The sequence below is a fragment of the Manis javanica genome, chromosome 13, assembly GCF_040802235.1.
Source record: "Manis javanica isolate MJ-LG chromosome 13, MJ_LKY, whole genome shotgun sequence".
In the NCBI taxonomy this organism is placed as follows: Eukaryota; Metazoa; Chordata; class Mammalia; order Pholidota; family Manidae; genus Manis; species Manis javanica.
The window spans coordinates 96,355,413-96,374,582 of record NC_133168.1 but is presented as its reverse complement, the minus strand read 5'-3'; the positions used below and the strand labels follow the sequence as shown (position 1 = coordinate 96,374,582).

Below are 19,170 nucleotides of genomic sequence, written 5' to 3'. Positions count from 1 at the left end.
TGGGGGTGGGGTGCCTGAGTAGCAGGCGCTTCAGCCCAGAAAGTGTTAAACAGCAGAAGCCTGGGGCAGAAACCCAGCCAAGAGCCCTCATCTGCTCAGGCACGCTCCCAGGCGCCTGGCCCCCCGCCTCTGATGTAATTAGCAGCGCAGCAGCAAGATGTGGTAACAAACCAGTTCATTAGGAAATCCACTGGAAGCTCGCTTCATAAACAGAACGATTAGGCGCAGGGCTCCCCTCGGCCCGTGACCGTGGGCTAGTTTCCCGCTGCTCTGACAGCCAGCCAGGCAGGCAAGGTCACCAGCCTTCGACCCTCCACGACATTGTCCCCCAGGGGGCCAGGGCTCCAACATCACCCTGGCCACCGCTCTCCACAAAGGAAGCTTCACCCTGTCACTGTTACCCTCTCCCGGCCCGTGCGCACGTCCTCAACCCATGGGGACCTGCTCCCCCTCCTCCCGGGGGCCTGGCTGCAGCTGGACAGCGAGATGCACCTCTCATGATGATGGTAAGCTGGGGAGCTCAGTGCCAGCGCCTCCCCTCATGTTCCCCTCACACTGCCGACTGCCCGCAGGATGAAGGCACATGGAATTTACTCTGCAGCCAAACCCAGCCAGCCCTGGGGGTGGGGGGACACTCCACCCCATGGCGCACGCTCTAACACCCTCAGCCCCCGCTCTGTTGGGCTGGACAGAGTGACTGGAGGCTCCTGGGAAGGAGCCAGGGGAGAACATATTTCACCCGGCAGTTTACTGCGAGCCCCATGCACTGGCGTCCCACATCGTAAATCACAGGGTCAGTGAGACGCGCCCTGCGCCTGTGCCGATTGCTCTGGCCGCCCCCACCCTCACCCCCAGTCACTGCCTGCCACCTCCCTGTGGGCCCGGGTTAGCTGCCCGCAGCAGGAGGCATCCTCACCAACAGAAGGCATGCTCCAAGAGGCAGTGGCATGATCTGGTTCCCATTTTATGGTAATTAAGGTCAAGTACCCATGCTGGGGTTTGGGAGAGGCCCACCCTGGAGGCAGCAGTGGGGGCCTCCTCCAGAAGTGTGCATCTGGGGCATGGCCCCTCCTCTTACACACGCAGCAGAACACCTCCCTGCACGGTGCCTGGAGGGAGCTTCTAGTTCCCAGGGAGGCTGAGCACCCAGCAGGCGGCGGCCCATACAGAAGGCAGAACCAGTGAAAGGCACCCAGGTTCCCCGCATGCACCCCAGGTTCTGAATCTCTCTTGCTCTGTTTAATCTGCAGTGGCTTCTGTCGCCTTGCCTTGCACGGTGGCCTGGGGATGCTAGCATGCCCTCCATGGAGGAAAGAAGCCCTTGTCGGGCTTCATACGGCACCACCCACCATGGAGCAGCCAGGCCGCACTGAGCTAATCCAACATGGCATGAGGCCTTGTAGGACTAATTCAAGCTCAGCCCTACAAAGGCTGATGCACACACATTTTCTCTTCTCTGAGTGAAGCCGGAGCATCCCTTTGGTCTCATGCGCTAGTAATCCCACTACAAAACGCGCCTGGCTGAGCGCATGCCGTGGAACTTTGTTCTTGGCAAAGGAGCACAGGCCACCCTCCAGGAGGCCGCCAGCCTTGGGGTACCTCCTGGAACCCTGATGGGCACAAGCCTCCAAATGGGGGAGGGGACGGGAAGGTCACCCAGCATTCTGGGTACAGCCCTCCCACTGCCTTGACCTTGGCAAAGTCACTTTATCTCACAAGGTCACGAGGCCCAGAATCAGAGCCAGACTCGGTAGGGTGGTGTCTTCAGTAAGGCTGGAGAGTCAGCGGAGTGACAGGATGCGGCCCCCACGAGTGTGCTCTGACCCCAGACCTCGCAGAGTCCATGGCCTGGCCCTCAGGCCCTCTGCTGCCACCAGCCCGGGAAGCTGACCTCCCACCTCATTCTAGGACCCTTCTGAACACACAGTCGGTGCTCAGCCATGCTCAGCGGCTCTCAGCAGGTAGGGTCAGCCTGTGACCTGCCAGGCTCCCCTCTCCCCAGATCCAGCCCTGCCTCTAGGCCTGTGCTCAGCAGGGGAGACAGGAAGCCAGCTTGGAGTCCTACCAGCTGTGGTTTGTGTGATTTTTAGTTCCCATTTTAAAAACAAACCAACAAAATCAGCACTAATGACATCAAGAGCAGCCCAAACCTTCTGCCTCAAGGGGCTGCAGGGGCTCAGGAAGCACCCAGAAGGGCCAAGGCCACTCTCCTTCCCCAAAAAGCTACGCTGGGTTTATAAAAATGCTGTGAGAAAGGACAGCAGTGAATTAGCCTATGTTTTAAAGCCCCCAAATTCCACCAACACTTAGGCAAACCCCACCCCACACATAAAAGGGGATCTGACCAAAAGGAGATAACAGTGAAAATTCAGCCAGACCACAGTTCTCAACTGGGCCTATCTTGTCCCCGGGGACACTGGGCCATGTCTGGGGACATTAGCGGGTGTCATGACTGGGGGTGCTCCTGGCATTGAGGGGGGCAGTGACAGATGATGCTCAGCCCCCCACAGTGCCCAGGATTGCTCCACAGAGGATGACCTGGCCCGATGTCTGCAATGCTGAAGGGCTGGGGGCAAACTGGACCGAAAGGCCAACATCTGAGGGACACGATGCCTGCCAAATGCAGTGTCGCACACACGGTGCTCTCAAATTTCTCCCATTTTGTGCTGGGACAGCTCTAAGAAGAGGTGCCGCTTTATAGATGGGAGAGCACAGGCCCAACCCCCCAGGGGCTGAGGGGCTGGGACTCAACACCCTCACCCCTGGCCCGGGAGGGTGCAGGCAGCCATGCGCGAGGCTTCCTCTGGCATACAGATGGAAGGACAATGCTGGTGAAGGGGCTCAGAAAGGAGAGCCGCCCTGGAAAGCAAATACATCTTAACCAGCCGGTGAGCACAGGGTAGCCCAGCCCTCTGGCAACTGCATGGGGCCCAAGGGGACTCCCTCCTGGAGCTCTGGCCAGAGGCCTATTTTCTCTGGGATTTTCTGGCCAAGAGGAACCTCTCTGGCCTGCAGGGCCTGCCTTGCACCCAAGCCTGGGCTTCTGGCTCTGTTGTGGGGAGGTTGGGTCAGCAATGCCGGGCAGGTGGGCAGCAGCCACATACTGGGGGCGTCTGGCCTGGCCTGCTTGGCAGCCACAGCGACCAGCATGCTCTCAGGCCAGCCAGAGCTCCAGAGGCAGCAGCCATGGCTCTGGGCTGGGGGGCCAACCAGTTTGAGGGAGCAGCCCTGCCCCTTCCAGCAGAGACCCTGGGCTGGGAAAGGGCAATAGAGGTGACTACAGTGCCCAGCTGTGCGGAGCTGGTGGGACAAGGCAGTGCCCATACCGCCTTTTCTCTAGACCAGGGGCAGCAAACTTTCCTCATAATGGCCAAAGGCAAGTATTTTCAGCTTTGCAGGCAGGCTGGTCTCCATGCAGGTGACAGCAGCCAGACAGCAAGCCAATCAATGGGTGTGGCTGTATGCCATAAAACTTCATTCATTATGAACGTGAAACGCAAGTTTCATCTAATTGTCACGTCACATGTTCTTTTTTCTCCAGTCTTACAAAATGTAATGACCATTCTCAGTCTGCAGACCCTACAAGAAGACAGCCTGCCTAGTTTGTCCTGGGGTCATTTCCTGACCCTGTTCTATGGTAGGGAGGGAGGGGGCCCTTCCTGGGGGCCTGGAGAAGGATACAAAACCAACACATTAAAAAGTCCCTAAAATCTGCAAAGTGGAACTTCTCCCCCCATAATCTTCTGAGGAAAGTGCTAGAAGGAACAGGCCCAAAACAGATGGGAGTCAGCTCAGGCAGCAGGAGGAGCCCTTGCTCAGCAGGAAAAGGAATCTTGGGAGGTGCCCGCTCCCCGGCCTCGAGCCCCTGAAATCTGGCTAAGGACACGGCAGTCCCTGAGCGCCATCTGACCCGGACAATACCCTCTCCAGGCCCCAGCTGGGTATCAGTAAGGCAGGTGCCTTGGTGGCCTCTCCAGCCTGGCCTAGTTACAGAGAGAACGGAGCCACTGTGAGTCAGGATCTGCTGCCCCGTTTCATACCAAGGAGCCTGAGAGCTGATGTCCAGGACCACCACGCACGGCAGCCCCATGGCCAATGATCACTCTCCGGTTGAAATCCTCACTTTCCTACCACAGGGCCCCGCAGCTGGGGTCAGCCCCAAGAGGGAGTATCGTGCGGTGCTGGGACGCCTGCCCGAACCACAGCCTGTGCAGAGCCCTGCACGCCACTTGCTCAGTAATTTCACGCTACACCGCCCTGCAATGTAAGCATGGGGGTCCACTGTAGGCAGCACTTCCCAAATGTCACTTGTTTGTGAACACATGGCTGAACCCAAAATTGCTTTTAATATCTGGGCAGTCCCCGCCGGCCCCACTGCAGCTTTGGCCCTGACAGCTCCTGCAGGACAAGCCCACGATCTTGTCTGGGGCTTACAGCTCAACTGCAGCTCCCACATGGCTGGGCTGCTACACAGCACACCCGGGTCCCTCAGATTCTGCTTCGAGTCTTACCGTCCACGGGGCCCCGCAGTAACACAGACGAAACCACACGCCCAGGACATCTAATTGTTCCTTTACATCAAAAGGGGGAATCCTGACATCCACGGCTCCCCTCTTTTAGGGAAGCCCCACGTCTCCACCAAACACCATCCCATCATGATTCTCTGAATTAAATATAAATGTTCCAATGCTTTGAAGCCCCCAGGGCCCCTCTCCGGTCTTCCTTCATACAAAGCCCATTTCCTTCTCTAAACTGCACTGAAACAATGAGGCTGGAAAAACAGATAATTGGAAAAAGAAAGGTCAGCCAATTCATCCAGACCAGCACTGCCCAGTAGAAATATAACACAAGCCACCTCCGTTATCTTACTTTTTCTAGTCATCACATTCAAAATGTGAACAGAAGCACGTGACATTCACTTCAGTAATCGGTTTAACCTGGTCTCTAGGTAACCAGTCTAGGTGACCAGCAGAAGCACATTATTTGTGCGATACCCCATGGGATACTCCGTGTTGCCATGTGCCAAGCCTTGGACAGGGTGTGTGCTTTATACTCACAGCTCATCTCTGCACTGGCAAGCCATGGTTCACAGCCATGACACCCACACGTGGCCGGTAGCCACAATACTGGTCACCACGGCTTAGGCCCCCTTTCGCAGAGGTCTGAGGTTTGGACAATGAACTGGATCTGGGGGCTAGGCCCTCCTGCTCTGGCCCCTGCTGCCAGGTCTGGTGAGAAATCCACTGTAGGCCCCAATCCTGGGCCCTGAGCAATTCCTCGGAGGAACCCCGGCTCTAACTCAGGAGGGTGGCCCAGCGTCCTGGCCCAGCTGGAGGGGATGCTCCTAACGCCAGAGTGAGACATGGAGGTGGCTTGTGTTATCTTTCTCCTGGGCAGTGAGGGGCCTGTCTCTGTGGCACACAGCAAAGGCTAGAGGGGCTGATCCCTCAGCAAAGCCTGAGCCCAGCCTGACGGGTAGAGCTGTCTGCCTCCTTCCCTGCAGGCTACAGTGACAGTCCTGGGAGCAACAGTCCTGGGCACAGGCAACTGGGAGGGCTGGGCCTGCTCCCATGGACAGCCCCCCAGGGCTGCTGCCCTGGCCAAGTTCCACCTCTGCCCCATCTGGAGCGTGTACTGTCTCAGCAGCCGTGGGCATGTACTGTCACCTGGACCTCCACAGCCACCTTGGGCTGCAGAGGGAGGCGGGCAACTGGCCCCTGCCTTGCCCCCTAGGCTCCATTACACTTGCCACCACAGGGCCTCGCCACTCTACAGTCTGCCAGTCACCACCACACAGATGGGTGCGTGCAGAGAGAGCTAAGGGAACTGAGGACAAGCTCTCAGTTCAGACATCAAATGTGCTGACCCTCTGTGGACAGAAACAGCAAATTCCCGGGAAAGAATCAGGGCCATTGCCTTTCAGTGAAGCCCCCAGGTCTAGAGAGCAGGGGTCCACCAGGAGAGTGGCCCAGGCACCATGCTGCCCCATGTCCAGCCCACCTGCCCCTTGCCTCCCCGACTCCACAGTTCCTCCGGGTGAAGAACCTTCTGGGGACAAGTTCACTGAGGATCCCAGAAACAGACCCTGAAGGAGAGGCCAGGCCCCTAGCCAAGTAGAAATGGCCACAGTGCAGGGCCTGGGCTGAGGGAACAGGCAGGGAGGGCTCGGCCCCCATTTAGACCTTTTCACAGAGTCTGAGGCACTCACCTGAGTGGCCACCTTGCCGTAATCAATCCACCGCAGGGTGGCAAAGTTGGTCGATTCTGCACAGTTGAATCCGTGATTGAATCCAGCATGGTAGCCGTAGGGAAATGTGATCATGAATTCCCCAGCCTCCTGCGTGATCTGAGGAGGAAAAGGCCAACAGGTGAGGGGAGAGGCAGTTACTGGAGCAGGACGTAGTCTGTGTGGGATACAGTGAGTCCTGAGAAATACATAGCTGGTCCTACATATGACCAAATGTGTACTTTCCAGGATCTGTGGCCGTCATCCACAGTTCCTGAAGACACTTAAAGGTGAAGTGGGTGTCCTGTCCTGTTAACAAGGACTTTTGGATCCACCTAAGGGCGGGGGCTGGAGGTTGACTCAGCCATTGGCCAATGATTTAGTCAATCAAGACCAATGAAGCCCTCAGAACAACCCCTGGGAGGAGCACATCTCCAGGGATCTCCTCACCAGGATGTTCATTGATATCCTCTTTGGCACCTTTGTTAAACCGGGAAGTGTGTTTTCTGTGAGCCCCTCCAGGAAAGTAATCGAACCCAAGGGGGAGGTCGAGGGAACCTCCAGTCTGTAGCGGGTAGGTCAGAAGCACAGGGAACTGCCTGGGGCTGGTGACCAGCATCTGGAGTGGGGGGTGGAGGGCAGTCCTGTAGGACGGAGCCCTGAACCTGGGGAATCTGGTGCTGTCTCCGGCCAGATAGCGTCAGAATCGAGGTGCGTTCTCAGACCCCTGCTGGCCCTGAGAATAGACTGATGTCTGGTGAGGGAAGACACCCACCCCCCACCCACACACTGGAATCCTCCAGGACCAGAAATGAGCTACCCTGAGGGAATGCAGCATGGAAGGGGAGGTGCCTGCTGGAAGCAACGGGAGCCACCACAGGTACAGCGCCGGGACGTGGCCTTGAAGGTTTCCCAAGTCCCAGGGAGCCCAGACTTGAGGAGCTGATGGGTTCCGCCCAGGGAAAGGTACTTCTGCCTAACACGGGCTCCACCTGGCTACAAAGTAGCATGGCGGCGCCAGCAGCTCTGCCACGCCCCACCGCCCACCACGGCCCTGTCAGGGAAAGGGCACAGGCCCAGCTGGCACTCTCCAGGGGGAGCTGCAGAAGCAGAGGGACCCCGAAGGCTACACCTCCAGGGGCTTGTCTGAAGCCCCGCCGAGGCCTTCTGCCACGCAGTCCCCACGCCGCGGTGCTTCTGCTGCGGTGGAGTACGAGTCTTTCTAAGTTGCTCTAAAGGACTCTTAGGGTCTGCGCTCCTGTGTCTCTCCCTGGGTGCGTCCTCACAGGCCCTTTGTCCCGTGTGCGCGCCATGCATTCAAAGGGTATTTCTTCCCTTGTGTGGATAGATCACTACGTATCTGCTTTCCTGCTGACAGACTAGGGTGTGTCAGGTTTGGGGCTCCGGAGGGCCCCTGGGGACACATGTCTGCATGCCTCTAAGAACACGTGCAGACAGAGAAGGGGTGCCGAGGGGTCTCAGGTTGGGTATGCAGTTAAGTTTGTAAGAAACTGTGTGATGGTTTTGGCACTGGCTGCGCCGTTTTGCATCCACACTCATGGCAAGTAAGTCCCCAAGCTCCTGTCTCAGCGGCGTTTGCGGTGTTTGGTTTTCACCATCCCACTGGTGGGCAGTGGTGTGCCCTTTGCTCTGATGGCTTCTCTCTGCAACTACAGACGCAGGTCAACACGGCATGTCGGTTCACGCTGATTTGTAGGCGTCTTGGTCCCGCTAATCTTTATTCCTCCAGAGAGATGAGTAGAAATTGCTGGGTTTGTTTAAGTAGCTCACAAGAAGTCAAACCCCGCAGGGGCAGAGGGGGGTGGGAGGGATGGGAGATGGGGGCTGAGACGTCCAGAAACCAACCACAGAGTCAAAGATCAATCAAAGCTGACACAGCCTGGAGAAAAGCCAGTCCTTAAGAACGTTAAGATATTTTTCTTTTCAAATAATGAAGTGCACCAATCAAGGGAAGTCAGAGTGCATTAAGTTTTATTTTTAAATTTCTGTCCAAGTGACAGCCGTGTGCGGGGAATGAAGTGCATGTCAGCAGATGGGGTGGGCAGAGAACACTCGAATGTCCCCACGACCCAGCACCCTCCCATCCACGGTGAGGCGTCACTGCACTGGCTTCTGCCACGGGACTCGCAGCTCTGGGAAACAGGTGGCAAAATTAAAATTTAAGGATGTTTTTTAATGCAATTACTGATTTTCTCATCCAGTTGAGCTGCCTCTGGAAAGTACTATCTTGCTCTTCCTCCAGCGCCAACGGGCCTGCCCCACTTCCTCCACCAGGACGTGGGTGGGTTCAGCCCAGAACTGAGCCTGAAGGCACAAGGCGTGGCACGAACTCAGAGCCTTCCCGGGATGCAGCTGGGCCCCTGTGAGGCCAGGTCTGAGACCCCAGCATGGGGTGCCTCCACCGCAGGCCCCCTCAGCATGACGCCTCACACAAGCCAAGGTCGAGCCCAGAAGATGGACTGGGGACAAGAAGAAGATTATGTTCCTGTCGGAAAATCTACATCCTGGAGGCCCCCATCAGGAGCTCACTGTGTCTGTCCTCCACGTCACCATTACCCTGACAGTAAATCAGAAGGTGCCTGGGATGATGGACAGGCCGGGAGGCAGAGTAACAAGCAGAGAAGGGCGTGGCCGCCCCGACGCCCACCAGGGAGAGAGCCCAGAATTCGGTTTCTTCTGTGAGCTCTTTCAGAATACATGAGGAAGTCAATGGCAGATTACAGAAATACACACTTTTAATTATTAAAAAGCTCTGCTATTGATCTGCTTTTCCTTCTAGAAGTAAATACCATTACAAAGGTTTATAAGTGGAGTGCAGGGAGTCACTCTTTTGAAGGCTGCCCGGAATTCAGATGAGGGGATCCAGTGGAACCCTGAAAGGGGCACTCATCTGGGGCCCCATGTTGCTCCCCGCTGGCTGGACAAAGGCCTTCGCCCCACAGGTCTGGGCAAAGCCACAGGAAGGCGGGGCTGCTGTGAGCAAGGCCTCCCAGAGCGCCAGAAGCCCCTCCCAGCCACCAGGCCACGGCCATGGGCCACAGTCAGGTGCTTCCTACGCAAACTGCAGTGCCTGGCAGACACTGATGCAGGAGAGGCGGGCAACCGCGAGCCGACTCCCGCCACCAGCAAGGCTCCCTAGGAAGCTGAGCTTTGGAGAATGCTCTTGACAAACCCCTAGACAGCACATACTTCTCACTCGCTTGAACAAAGCTGTGGTCTGTCTGCCAGGTTCCTGATAATGCTGGTGTTCAAACCAGAGGACAGTCAGGGCAGGGAAAACATGGGAAGCTGGATTTTTGAGACTACATCCCTCTCTCTGCTAGGTGAGCGGCGGCTGGGAGGCGCCTCCTGGCAGTGGCCCCTACAGAAAGAGCAAATCCCCCATCCGTGCTAATGCCACAGGCGGTTTGACTGAAATGTCAGAACCAACTTCCCACTTGCTGACACTCCCAGCAAGAGCGAGGCAGAGGGTCTAATCGCAGAACTTGCTCCCGAGTCCGACAAATTGCTCTTTGGGGAAACCAGGTTCCCGGGAAGGTCCACCTCCCCCAGCCTGCCCTCAGTGCCCGGCCCAGAGTCGCGCAGGCTCTGTTCTGGGCATGTGCCTCTTCCCTGGATCCCTTTGGGGACACAGGCCTAGACTCTGCTGTCCAGGAGAAGTGACCTCGGGGAAGGAATTGCCTGGAGTAGGTGGGTGCTGGCCAGTCACCAGGGCAGAGCCATCTCCTGGCCCAGGCGCGCCCACAAGCCCCACTGGGGGCTCAAACCCAAGGTGCTCACTGACCTGGCCCTGGGACACCACCCGCCGGCATCCACAGGGCAGAGGGTTCCTGTCGCCAGCTTCCCTGGCTTCAGGTCTCATCCATCAGAGCCCTGTGGGGACAAGCCAAACAGCCCCTGGGGTGGTGAACTGACTGAGTCCATGGTCTTCACCCTGCAGGAGGTATTTCACTTCTAACCAGGTACTTGTTCTCTCAAAGGACACCTACCCTAGGCCGTGGGGCAGGGCCAGAGATTAGGGCAAAGGGGACAGGGGAAGCCTGGCCCCAGGGAGGGGTGGGGCTGCCTTGGTTCTGGGAAGGAACCCTGACCGACAGGACACCCCAGAGGGTGGCCACAGCCCACCAGGCAGAGGATGGGTGGATTTGGGTTGGGATGGCAGGGAGGGGAGTTAAGACCCCACCTGCTTCTCCACCCTTCCAGCCTCACCTCCCAGCACAGGAGAGTTGACCTCCCAGCCGACATGGCTTGCCTTTGCTCTAGAACCTTCTCCAGGGGAGGGAAGCCAGTTTCCTGGGCCCAGGAGTCCCTCCATGAGCAGGCAGTCAGGCCAGCCCCTACGTACCCGGCTGAATGGGATGCCGTACTTCTTGAGGATGATGGGAGAGATGAGTGTCATCTTGTGCCGCAGGAAGGCGTCGCAGCCCTGGGAGCTCCCGGGGAAGAACCCTGCGGCAGAAGAGGTGCGTCAGTCTGGTCGGAGCAGGGAGCACGGTCCCTGCGGCTCCGAGGGAACAAAATGCACTGTCATGCAGACTGTGCGCCCTACTGGCAGGGTCCTCAGCCCTCTGGTGCAGCTGAAGCAGAGGACAGGCTGGGGCTGTGTGACAAGGTGTGCCCACGGCATGTGCTCCTGGTCACAGATAGGGCGCGGCTGCTCAGACTGCCCCTCCGAGCTCCCCCAGGCAAGACCCGGTACCTGGCCAATGAGAGGGCGCAGCCAGGAGGCAGGACATGGGAGCTGATGTTTAAGAACCAGCCAAACTGTGAGCGGTGCCTGCCCCACACTGTGACAAGCCTGCAACACAGGGAAGCCCCAAGTGGCATGGCCTCTGCGCACACACAGGTCCCAAGGCTACCAGGCGGGTGGTGACCGAGGCTCGGGCTGCTGACCATTCTCCATGTGGCTCCCAGTCCGGCAGGGGACCGGCAGAGCACCCAAGCCCCTGAACTGGCCCTGTGAGAAGCATGGCAGCTGGTGCTCACACTGGGGCAGGCCTCTCCTAGCGTGTACCACACAACTGACTCAGAGTAACAGAACACAGGCAGTCAGCCCTACCTGCTCAGACACTGGGCCACAGCTCAGGGATGGTTCCCAATCACTTGTTGGCTGAAGCTCAAATCAGTAACATGCACACAGTGTCGTTAAAGAAACGCAAGCCCTGGGGTTTCATCCGACAGCCAGCCCTATGCCCGACCATCGCCGAGAGGCAGCCAAGGGCTGCAGCAGGATCCAGCGAGGCCCAAGGCTGGCAGTGCTGGCGGCTGCTCCCAAGCGTCCACCTCCCTCCGGGGGCGCTGACCTTGGGCCCCGGCCTCCAGGTCAGGGCACACACTCCGTGGGTCACCAGTTAGGGAGGCCACATTCGTGTGTGCATGTGAGCACATGACCCCACATACACTGACTGGGGCAGGGGGGCGTCAATGCGCTCCATGCAGGAGTAGGTACCTGGCTGCAAGGACACCACGGTGAGGCTCTGCAAATGCAGGAATACTGAATCCAGCAACTTCCCTCCACACTAAAAGCCTTTCAATTAGAGTTACGGCCGCCTGCCGCCCGGCCCGCCAGCCTCCGCAGTTCCTCTTTTTAATGCACAGTTTAAGTGGCTCTCATTAAAGCTCTAATAAAGGCGCACATTTTAAGTGATTAGCACCAATAACGCGCCAACACATTAATGTGCTCTCCGTGGGCTCCACAACTCTCCCAGCGAGCCCATTTTGAACACAGCTATTCATTTTCCATATTAATGGCAAACTCCATCCACCCATCTCAGCAATGGCGTCTGCAACGCATGCCCCCAAAAAAATCTTGTAAGGGACAAACACAAGGCAGTGATTCACTTTCCCTGGAATGTCCCCCATCCTCCCTCCGAGGAGGGGAGCAGAAGCTGAGCGCAGGGCACAGCAAGCATGAGGCCGCTACGTGCTAGTGCCCCGCCTCCCGCCCTCCTCCGGGGAGGCCAGCCAGCATCCCCCATCCCTGAAGTGGGGACCCCCATCCCTGAAGCGGGGACGGCAGCCTCCCGGCCACCTCACTCTTGCTCTCCCAGCCGGCTGCTACACCACCCGCATGAGTCCAGAATGGAAGCCGGGGCGCCTGGGGAGCAGGCAGGGCCTACCTGCAGGAATGGTGCAGAGGGCACAGGCCAAGTCCATGGAGAACGGCCAGGGCACCACCAGGGCAGTTGGGGCTCCTCTAGTGGGCGCTCAGATCGCCCCAAACTTTATTAGTAGAAAACGCACACAGAGTGAGAAGAGGCTAGGCGTGGCCAGTGTGCCCAGGAGGAGCAGAATTGCTGTCTGCAGGGGTTGGGCGATGCCAGCAACCTGGTCACCAGCAAGTGCCTGTGCTGAGCACTCGGTGCTTCCTTCACGGTTTCATAGGTGCAGGAGGCTGAACAGTGGCCCCTGAGAGGTCCACGTCCTAATGGCCTCATGTGTGATTCTCTTCCCGCCTGTGGGGAGCAGGGCTCTGCAAAGGGGATTAAGTCAAGGCCCCCAAGACGGGGTGACCCTGCGTTCCGGGAGCTCAGTGTCCTCACGAGGGTCCCTATTAGGGGGGCAGGAGGTCAGGGTCAGAGACGGGAAGGCACGGCCCTGCCGCCATGCAGACGGAGGAGGGCCCCGAGCCGAGGCCGCGGCGCCTCCAGAGGCTGGAAGAGGCAACGCGGTTCTCCCGGGGCCCCGGGGAAGCCGGCCCTGCCCGCCTTGGTTTAGCCCCTATCGGCGCATTTTGGAATCATGACCCCCGAATGTGAGAGAATAAATCTGTGGGACTTTTTGATTAGGACTGTTTTTCAAAGAGCAGTTTAAGATCACGTTGAAATTAAGGGTATCTGTGTGCTTTTAAGCCACCGAGTTTGGGGTTATTTGTTATAACAGCAATAGGGAACAAATTAATACATGTGGGGAAAGATATTTTTAATTTGTATTTTTAAATTAAAGTTTGAATTAAAAAAATACAAGGGGAAAATTTTAATTTTGGCCTTTATTTTAGAGATTAGTAAGCAACGAAACGAATCTTTGCTGGCACTGGGCCTGGGACTTGTCCCGCAGCAGCAGGACCCTGAGTGGGGGCGGGGGCTGGCCTCCCCCAGCTCGGGCGGGCTGGGGGCGGAGCCTGACCCAGCCCCCAGCGAGCCTCCATCCATTCTCAGGAACCTGTTGTTTGCACACAGTAGGTGTCCATGACCACTGGAGCACAAGGCCCTGGTTTTCCAAAAAGAACCTATTAACACTCCAAAGTCAGACCATCAGTGGGCAAGGAGAAGCCCGCGATGGGAGGAGGGGTGGGCCAGCAGCCGCAATCTGGGAGACCTGCTGGCGCTGAGGGACGGCTGCGGGTTGATTCCGTGGCTGCTTCGGGGACTGCTGGGCTGCCTGCCACTGCCACCGGAGGGTGGGGATGATCAGATGGGCCCCAAACAACAGGGTCCCACCCACCTGGCCACCCACCCGGGTGCTGCCTGAAAGGGAAGGGTTGGCTCTACAGAGATGGTGGGAGTGCTGGCCAGACTGTGGCCAGTGGGGCCCTAACATCTGTCCAGGCACTCACAGCTATCTGACGTCAGGACAGACAGCTGGCCCACGATGGGGAGCAAGGCAGGACCACCTGCCCGGCCCCCTTGTCTGGGTGGTCAGAGCCTCAATACCACCCGGCCAGGTGTCTGGCTGGTCTGATAAGACCCACTGCCCAGAGGGACTCCTTTACCCCGAGAGCTCAGTGTCCCTTCTCCGGATGCAGTCTGGGACCCCGGGACCAACTCCTTGGGCCCAGGAGGCCCCATGAGGGCCTGGATGTGGGGGGTGGGCAGTGGCTACCGCAGGGCGTTTGCCGAGGGGGCCTGAGCCAGCGAGAGCCAGTGCGCAGAGCAGACACTTTGCAGCCACCACATGGCTCCGTGGTGTGGGTGAGGGTATGCCTAACTGGACTTCTTTTTTTCTAGACTCAGCAAAGACTGGGGCCTGGCCAAGGGCCTGAGCAGTGCCAGGTGCCAGGTCTCAAGTAAGGCATCCTGTGCAGCACCCGTGAGGTGACAGGCCCTACAGCAGGGGCCACGAACTGGCCACAAGTGTGAAAGCAAATGGAAATAAGCCAGTGACGTTGTGCAGCACATCACCAGCCCCAGAAATCAAAGCCCAAGGAGCCACTGGGAGGATGAAGCTGCCCCTGCCCCACCCCGCCCCTGGCTCCGGTCTGGCCATGGCACAGACACCTACCGATCGCTAGCCGCTCCAGGCGCTTGCCATGCTCCGGCGGGATGGCGTACCTACGAGAGAAGGAGGCACGTCAGAGATGCGACTGTATGGCCACCACACACTGCAGGGGCCTGAGGATCGAGCCATGGCCTCAGGGCCACAGGAGCCTGTGCACAGTGCAGAACTGAACCACAGCTGTGGATGGCACGGCAAGGCAGCAGGAAGGCCCAGGACCAGGGAGGCGGTGGGTCGTGGTAGCCCAGGCAGGATGCCAGGAGCAGAGATGCTCCCAGTTAAGTGGCACTCAAGCTTGATGAGGCTTAAAAGCAAAATATAAAAGGCACCGGGTTGGAACTGCCGGGGTGGGGGTGCGCCCAGAGTTGAGGCCCAGAGGACCCGGCCTCCCTGCGGCTCTCGCCTGTTCTCCCAGCCCTAGGAGCCAACCGGGAAAGGAGCTTCAGGAATGAGAAAAACTCCATTTGTCACCCACTTCTTAAGTTTTATTTTTACACATTTTACATTTGAAAGATTACTGAAGCTCCATCATAAATAAAAAAGATGCAAGGTGGAAGTTTGCAAACAGATGATGCCGGGTGCTGGAGCTGGCATGCCCGGGTGCCTGGGACTCTTTCCCAGCAGGGGATGGTGCCAGCAGGGGCAGTCTGGCCAGGGGTGCTGAGAAGCCCCAATGCCAAGGACATGCCACCCCAGCCTGCCCCCAGGAACTTGGCCAGCTGAAAACCTGTTTCTGGGCAAAGGTGGACAGAACCGAGTGGGGGTCCCTCAGGCCACAAAGCGCTGCGCGGGAGCCATTGCCAGAAGCGGGGGTGGCAAAGGCCCATCTGCAGGGCTGGTCCAGCACACGTGAGCCTGGCTCTCAACCCAGGAGAAACTCTAGACAGTGATTCTCACCCAAGGTGAGCCTATCCCCGGAGACACCGGGCAATGTCTGGGGACATGTATAGCTGTCATGACTGGGGGTGTGCCTGGCATCAAGTGGGGGGTCAAGGTGCTGCTCAGCCCCCATAGTGCCCAGGATGGCCCCCCAAAGAATGACCCGGCCCCAGTGTTGGCAGTGGCCAGGGGCCAGACCCTGCTGCGGAATGACAATGGCTGACACTTAGCTCTACAAGAGTCAGACACGGGGGCGTCTCCCCCCTCGCAGTCAGGGACACAGGATGGGGCCAGTGCAAAACATCGTCCAGATGCCACCGCTGGTTAGTCTTTCCCATTGAGAGGTTTGTTACTACTTTAAAATAAAACAACAGTGGGCAGGGGGAACGCTGTGTCGTCTCCAAGCCAATGGGATGGAAATGACTGATGTCCGGGCCCACCGCAAGCAGGCCCCAGCGTGTGGCCTCAGCACCTCGGTGCTGCCGCTGTCAGAGAACTCCCCGCTGTCTGGACAAAGACAAGGTTACTATTTGTAAAGTGGCCTTTTATCACGTACATAAAGGTGATCAAAATTAATCCCAGTCCAAAGCACCTTTGTGGGATTATGTCCCCCAAACAGGAAACGAGACATTCCGTCCCTTCTGGAAGATGCCGAGGACTGGGAGGAACTCATCTAGAGCCCTAGGGCTGCGGTGATTAATGCAGTATCCCCGCTCTACAATGCTGCTTTCACTTAATTACCGCCTGTAATTGGGAGTTGTAAAGATAAGATTAATTGAATCTGGTGGATGTTAAAAGTTTAATACATTGGAACGTGGCTCCTCTGTTATCAGGAAGTACAGACTGCAGGACGCTAGGCTGAGCATCCGGAAGAGCAGTCCCCGGAGGGATTAGGGAGGATGCGTGGACCGCAAGCCGACAGCCGTGGGGGCTCCTGGACGCTGACGGCCAAGAGACAGCGTCGCCTCCCAGCCCTCGGAACAACCCAGCGACGGCCCCGGGGATGCCAAGAAGCCCCAACGCCAGTGACGTGCCACCCCAGCCAGTGGGGCTGGTTGAGATGAAGGCCAGTGTCCCCGGGAAGGCATGCAGACCAGAAGTCCGTCTTCACCCACCTACACAGGGCCTAGTGTGGCCACAGAGCGTGGGCCTGCCGTGGCCAGGGGGAAGCTGGAGCCCTCCCCTGAGCTGCGGCCCTCTGGGCACCGCAGCGAGCCCAGAGAGACAGAGGCCCAGGAGAGCCGACCTCCCAACAGGGACTGACACTTGCCACCCAAGTCCCCCGGGCTCTGGGGACCTGCAGGGCAGAGCCTCGTGGGGGCCTCCACCCAGGGCCCCCGAGGAGCCGGCTCACGGTACCCTCATCACAGCCCAGGGCTGGCATCCCTGCCTCCCCGGCTTGGCTCTGGCTGGGGAAAAAAAGAAAAGAAGGAAAAGCTATTTGTGCTGAGCGTCTGTTCGCTACCCCTCAAGGCAGGAAAGCATCTGTGTGGCCATCAGTGCGCACGTTCTCGGGGCCGTAGAGCAGAGTGGGCTTTACTGCTCACCAACACGGAGGCAGTTTGTCTCGTTCTATCCCCATCACAAGGTCAGACCTTATGGCCAAAATCACCTGGCTTTGCCTGCCTATGACCCTGGGTGGCCTCTCTCTGGATAAGACAGCCCCAGTGCCCAGGAGGAAAGGGTCTCACCTCGCCCTCTAGCCTGGCCCATTACAGGTGCTCAGTCTCAAGCCTGGGTGAGGGTGGGGTCTCGGGCAGCAGGTGGCCCTGCCCTGCTGCTCTCCTTCAGCTTGGCCCGCACCCCCACCCCGGCTCCCCCAATGCTCTCTGCCAGCAAGAGTCATCTTCTCCAGCAAGGCTGGTTTACCTCGCATCCTGCTGAACAACAGCCCTTTTTCCTCCTCCAGGAAGGCCCCGTCCACTGTGACATGTATCAGTCAAGTGGCCCCCAGCCCATCGGACTGGGCTGCTTCTGGTGGCCCTCTGGGCAGTCAACTCTGCAGGCCGCAGTGGAGGCACAGAGGGTCTGCTGCCAGCACACGAGTGGAAGTGAGAGATTCTACAGCCGGGATAAAGCAGCTGGGCAGGAACTTCCAGAACCTGGGGAGCCGTGGGAGGGAGCACAGGTGTGGGCTTCAGAGGCAGAACCAGAAATGGGGGGCAGCAGAGAGTCCAGGGTGCCCGTAAGAGGGGCAGCCCTGCAAGGGCATGACTCAGGCTCCCCTAGGCTGTAGCCTGGCCTTGCCTGGGGGAGTTGGGCTCTGTATCAGCAGCCCAGGTCTGTCACAGCAAGTGCGTCTGAGGAGATGCATCGGACACATGGCGAGCCCTGGATCTGGGGTCAGCCAGGTGGGGGCCACCTCTGGCCTACCAGCTCCTTCCCCACGTTTGCCAGCCCTTTCTCCTCCCCACTGTCTCTGCTCTTGGACATTTCACACTAAGTACTACTGGACAACACCAAACCAGAAAGTCCTGAAAAGCTCGGTGCTGTCAGAACAGTATCCCTCCAACCCCTCCAGTGACCCTGCGGAGGCTGCAGCATGACATGACGGGCTCCATAACTTGGGTTTAATGTCGTGGAATTGCTGAGGAGGCCGAGACAGGCAAGTTCAGGCATCATTTGCCGGCCACCCTTTTTGGAAAGGCAGTTGTCTGCAAACATCAGGGGTGTTCTGAATAAAATAAGATACTTTTGGATTAGGTATAAGGCACACAGGCGGAAATGGGATGGGAGACAAGAGCCTGGAACTGGCCCCCCAGGTGGGCACGTGAAACATTAAAAGCCACATGATGGTTAAGAAACAATTACAGTCCAGCAGTTTCACAGTTCAAACAACTAACTAGAAGGAAACACGCTTTACACAGGACTGTGGTAGGCTGTCCAACCCGAGTCTGGGCACCACATTCCAGAAGGAAGCAGCACCCTGAGCGGAGAGGGCCAGGCTTGCCCATGGAGAGTGGGCGCCCCCAGGCCTCTCTGCCTCCAGGGCTCATCCTTCATGATCTGAGCTGCTTGGAGTGAATGTCTCCACCTGCCCCATAGCCACCCTGATAAAGGCAAAGCTAAAACCCACGGACCTGCCCACAGGGCACAGTGGTAGCCTGGGCACCTCCCGCAGGGCCAGAGCCAGACCAGCAGCAACCACATCTAAGACCTCTGGCCTGATACTAGGCGAGAGCCTGACCTGTTTAGGGGGTCAGGGACCAACGGTCATGGGGGAGCAACACTTGGCCCAGTGTTCCTGTCTCATCACTGAGGCCAGAGGCCCTGCTGACCTTCTGAGGCCAAGCTGGAGTCCAGGCTGGTAGCTGAGCTGCCTCCGGGACACTGTGTGGGTGTCAGGAGACTTTCACCTGCACAGGTCACAACAGACACTCCACGGGGTGAATAAAGACACCCCAGGGCTATGACACCGGGGGGTTGTGGTGCTCAGGTGGGCAATGGCCTCAGCCTGGTGGCTAGGCAGCTCTTGGAGCCGGATGGAGCCGGGTAATTAAAGGAAAGGGCCCTCTGCAGGCAGGGTGGCTGGCTAGGCCAGGGACAGGCTGCCTCCACTTTACCAAGTCACCAACTCAGGAAAGTCTTCCTGTCCGCCATGGAGGATGCTATTAATAGTGTCATTTTCTTGGTGTTTTGTTTATTCCCCTGGAATGGCTTGATGGATGTGAATAATTATCAGACTATAAAAGCCAGCAAATGTGCTATTTTCTATCGCTCTAAATCATCAAACAAATAAAGTGTGAAACAGCATTTTTGAATATAATTTTCCCCTCTAATGGCTCAGAATTATTATCAAGAACAATGAAAATAAATAAGCAAATGCCTTG

The 19,170-nt window shown here is 57.8% G+C and overlaps 1 protein-coding gene across 1 annotated transcript in view; it reads right to left on the bottom strand.

Moving 5' to 3' along the window:
• The window catches only part of KDM4B (lysine demethylase 4B), a 117,564-nt gene that overhangs the window by 37,240 nt on the left and 61,154 nt on the right, over positions 1-19,170 (bottom strand). The window contains 3 exon segments of the mRNA XM_037018188.2: positions 6,209-6,346; positions 10,593-10,696; positions 14,468-14,517. Of these exon segments, the coding sequence (XP_036874083.1) occupies positions 6,209-6,346; positions 10,593-10,696; positions 14,468-14,517 (292 nt within the window).